The 4,619-nt window shown below is 30.9% G+C and overlaps 1 protein-coding gene across 2 annotated transcripts; it reads right to left on the reverse strand.

Annotated features, from left to right (window-relative positions):
* Positions 1-1,004: 1,004 nt before the first annotated feature.
* LOC112466368 lies at positions 1,005-2,105 on the reverse strand. 2 transcript variants are annotated; one of them, XM_025034434.1, is made up of 3 exons: positions 1,806-2,105; positions 1,345-1,609; positions 1,005-1,259 (listed from the first exon to the last, which is right to left on the reverse strand). In XM_025034434.1, the coding sequence occupies exons 1-3, from the start codon at positions 1,947-1,949 to the stop codon at positions 1,069-1,071; spliced, it is 600 nt and encodes a 199-aa protein (XP_024890202.1). In that variant the 5' UTR covers positions 1,950-2,105; the 3' UTR covers positions 1,005-1,068. The 2 variants fall into 2 exon arrangements, with proteins under 2 accessions (XP_024890202.1, XP_024890201.1); XM_025034433.1 differs by having other exon boundaries at positions 1,005-1,274.
* Between the last annotated feature and the right edge of the window lie 2,514 nt (positions 2,106-4,619).

Raw genomic sequence — 4,619 nt, forward strand, 5'->3', positions numbered from 1 at the left:
TGGAGTCTCTTTTACTATGTTGGAGCTGTTTTCTTTATCATCTACATTCCTGCTAATTCAAATCACACACAAATATACGTTTATGAAAGAGTGAGAATTAAAATCAAAATCTAGATTTTAATACTAAAAAGTTATTTTTCAAGTTTTCATGCATTGATATGAAATTAATTAACAATTTTGTAAAAAAGAGAAATTGTGAATTGTTCTATTAGTTGTTCTCTAAAGCATTCAAACATAAAAAAGTGTGATGAAAACCAGTACATACAACACACATGCGAGTCAAAAAGTCATGTAAGTAAAACCTATGGCCCTGCTCACAATCCTCATACCGTATAACATAAGAGACCTTCTAATCAGAGACTGGCCATAAGAGCGTGTCGTCCATGTTTCGCCAAAATCCAGCGAGTGAGAAGGATGTACATTCGGATCACTATCGCTGTCTCTTTCTCTCTCTTTCTTTATCTCTTTTCTATTCTTTTCTCTTTCTGTTTCTCTGCTTTTGACGAAAAATGTTGGACCAATGAAAAATGGCCCTCTTATGGCCAGTCTTCGATTAAAGGGTCTCTTTTTATTATTAAAGAGCTTCAGTCTTGGAAAGATAGGACGTATAGAGGGAATGAAATGTTTAGTCTAGCAAGTGTGTATCGTTGATTGAAAGGATTCGGTTAGAAAAAAGATGGGTAACTTTTTAGGTATTCAAACCTAAGTTTCAAAACCATTATTTATACATATAATTACTGTACATTGAGAGCTGGTGTAACATTTAAAGATACAATGTAAAAAGAACTTAAATGTCTATATACTTATGTAAACTTATACATTTGTGTAAATATTATAACTAATCTGATTTTCTCTATCACTATCTTAATCATACGAGTAAAATTATCGCATAACGCAGAACTTTTACAGAAGTAACTAGAAAAATATATAAATATATAAATATTGAATTATTTTTATATCTACATAAGCTTATGTCTCTAAAACTTGTACTATTATTTTTGTTTCATAAAGTTACAAATACAGATTCAATTTGATATGCTCGATAATTATAAACTTCTGCTAAAACACTCACTTATCATCTTCCTGTAAAGCACTCAAAGTCAACTTTTTCTCTAATTGAAGACCTTCTCTGCAACTGTCTTTGGCTATGCTTTCGATTGCAGGGCCCGCAACTCTCTCATGTCTTTTCACTACTGTTGGGTTCAAGGGTGGTATATTTAACGCTGATAAAATTGTGTTGAGATGGGTTTCTCCAATACCTGCATCAATCATTCCTAAATGAATTCAATTTTTTATATTATACAACTAGATAATTAGTAAAATCAAGCTTATATAAATACAAACCCATAACTGCCTTCAGGTTTACGGTGTAGTACATATGAGCATCACCAGGCACTTCTGCGTTGGTCGTGACCTTATAACTATTCCCACATTTTGTACATTTTACTGTGATGATACTAGCAAGGCCTGATCGGAATTCATCAGTAGCATATCTTAACGATAATGGTAAATTGCACTCTTTGCACCACAGTTCTGCTGCTAAATGAGCCAAGTCAACAATTCTTCGCCCATCTATGACATTTTTGCATTTGTCGAACCAATTTTTGGTCTGAAATGAATATTTCAATTTTTGCTTATACGTATATGAGTAGTATATAAGAATGCTTGTGTGTGTGTGTGTGTGTGTGTGTGTGTGTGTGTGTGCGCGCGCGCGCGCGCGCGCGCGTGCGCGTGTAAACAGTAAAAGTAATATAGTAATGTAAATAACTTTCACATGTATGATTAAAGTTGAAAATATTACTAACCTCACATAACCTTTTATCTGCCAATGATTTTTGGGCATTTTCCATTCGAAGAACAACTTGTTTTTTTGCGAATTTTCCTCTATTAATACCACGCAAAATTCTATTCTTATTTCTCCAAGAATTGGTCGGGCTTGGAGGAGTCATTATTAATTTATAAACAGTAAACACCAGTCACTGAATTGAACACGGTCACATACGAGCAGAATAGCGAGACTCAAGTTTGCGACGTTGCTACATTTTCTCGTATGTATAAGCCGGAGTCAAAGGACCACTTACACGATATTTTTAATTATTCCTCGCTTCGACTAATATGGGTATGACATGAGCTCTAACGTCATTAAAATTTATGAAAATATTTTATGAATACTTGGAATTGATGAATTTGAATATTTTCTCTTCATCTCTCAACTGACTAGAGAGTACCTGTAGAACCTCCTTAAATTGTATACTATACTTATTTACTTTTCTTAACAGCTAGTAAATAAAAATAAATTTATGGTAATCATGATTTCTTATTAATAAAATTTGTTTATTAAATTTATTATTTTAAAGTGTGTCAAGAGCTTGAGCATGGTTTTTCCTTTTTCTTTTTTTTTCTGTAAAATATTATGAAATTTCATGTTTGTTTATGCATACTAAATTATATTTGTTAACAAAAAATATCTTTATATTTTTTTAAATTTTATTTTAGGTTGATTACTTTATTTATTTAGGTGAATTAAATCCTATAGATTGTGCTGCTATATATTTCAAATGTGCTTTTGAAAATGCTGAAAAAACTTCATTGGAAGTAACTTGGCATGGTACAAAAGATTTAAAAGCTTTGAAAACTACTCGCTTTGCACATGCTTGTGAAGGTAAATAAGTAATAATATGTTGTATAATTTGCAGAAAATTAAAATTTCATAATATTAACAACATAAATATGTTATGTATCTTTAGACGCCATTAGTAGCAATTTAAATTTTCCTAAGCCACGGCGTGATGAATTCGAGGATGCAATGATAAAAGTACAAAAGAGCGTTTTCGCCGACAACAAAAACGACCAAGATGTTTAAAAAATGATGAACCTGAAGAGTCTTTTATAAAAAGAGCAAGAATCTCAAATAGAAGACAAAAGGATGGTCAGTCTATTAACTCCGACGATGCTCGGCAGGATGTACATGATGATCAAGACTGTACAAATCTGTCGCATATGACCGAACAGTCAGATATAAGTGAACAGTCACCGGATTATAATCCAGCAGTTTATAATGATGATTAATACTTAAAAAAGATATCTTTTTCCTTTTATTTATCAAAATTATTATTATTTTTTTATATAAATGTCAGTCTATGAACTCCGACGATACTCGGCTGGAAGTACATAATGATCAAGACTGCAGTACAAATCTGTCGGATATAAGTGAACAGTCACTGGATTATAATCCAGCAATTTATAATAATGATTATACTTAAAAACGATCTTTTATCTTTTAATTTTTCAAAATTATTTTTTTATATATAAAGGTATCTTTCTTTTTGCATTTCTAAAATATTATTCTAAAATATTATTTAATATAAAATATTAGATATAAATGGAATATTATTTTATATATTTATAAAATTTATCTATGTTAATTAATTTTATGTACAAATTTAATACAAATTATACGTATATACTTCGTCAAGCAGACTTTGTTAAGTCCAAAAACATTCGTCAAATCAAAAAAACATCAAGCTTTATTATTATTATTGTTAATATCGCTGAGAACGCTGCGAGATGTGACGAGATGGGCAGGAAATAATCACCTCAGCTTTTCAATCACTCTGAGTACTCTGTTTATTCTATATATAATATATCACACTTTATATTGTAATCGACGTCTGAACACGACCGAGATCGAGACTCTTCTGAGCATACATGATGCCTGCACGCACCTATGTGAACCTGGCACCCGACTTTCAAAAAATTATTTTTTTTACGGAAAACGTTAGCATTTTGTTTGTAGTTGTTTGTAGTAACAAAAATTTCGTTTGTAGTTTAATACATTAAAAATTATAAACATTTAAAAAATGACTTGCACCCCACTTTAAGATATCTCAAATCCGCTTGCGCCATCTTCTTCAGAATCGTTTGTAGTTATTTGTAATGTTTTTCTTTTCGTTTGTAGTTAAACCGTTTAAAAGTTACAATTTAAAGAAATAATAAAAATCTAACTTTGCTAATTTTGGAGATACCTCAAATCCGCTTCCGCCATCTTCAGAATCGTTTGTAGTTGTTTGTAGTGCTCTTCGTTTCGTTTGTAGTTGCACCGTTCAAAAGTTACAACAATTTAAAAAAATAATAAAAATCTAATTTTGCCAATTTTGGAGATACCTCAAATCCGCTTGCGCCATCTTCTTCAGAATTGTTTGTAGTTGTTTGTAGTGCTTTTCGTTTCGTTTGTAGTTGCACCGTTCAAAAATTATTATATTTTTGCAATAAACAAAAAGTGTAACTTTGCCAATTTTTGAGATATCTCAAATTTGCTTGTGCCATCTTCTTCAGAATCGTTTGTAGTTGTTTGTAGTGCTTTTTTTCGTTTGTAGTTGAACCGTTTAAAAGTTACAACAAATTTAAAAAATTAAAAAAGAAACTAATTTTGCCAATTTTTGAGATCTCAAATCCGCTTGCGCCATCTTCTTCAGAATCGTTTGTAGTGTTTTTCTTTTTGTTTGTAGTTAAACCGTTTAAAAGTTACAACAATTTAAAAAAATAATAAAAATCTAACTGCTAATTTTGGAGATACCTGAAAAGCACTACAAACAACTACAAACGATTATGAAGAAGTT

Source organism: Temnothorax curvispinosus, unplaced genomic scaffold (genome assembly GCF_003070985.1).
Source record: "Temnothorax curvispinosus isolate PA1 unplaced genomic scaffold, ASM307098v1 QBEX01016091.1, whole genome shotgun sequence".
In the NCBI taxonomy this organism is placed as follows: Eukaryota; Metazoa; Arthropoda; class Insecta; order Hymenoptera; family Formicidae; genus Temnothorax; species Temnothorax curvispinosus.

Excerpts from the sequence above, each read along its gene's own strand:
- LOC112466368 (XM_025034433.1), bottom strand. The coding sequence starts at position 1,949 with ATGACTCCTCCAAGCCCGACCAATTCTTGGAGAAATAAGAATAGAATT. Across the intron at positions 1,610-1,805 it reads CAGATAAAAGGTTATGTGAG|ACCAAAAATTGGTTCGACAA; the intron begins GTTAGTAATATT and ends TATTCATTTCAG. Across the intron at positions 1,275-1,344 it reads AAACCTGAAGGCAGTTATGG|GAATGATTGATGCAGGTATT; the intron begins GTTTGTATTTAT and ends GAATTCATTTAG.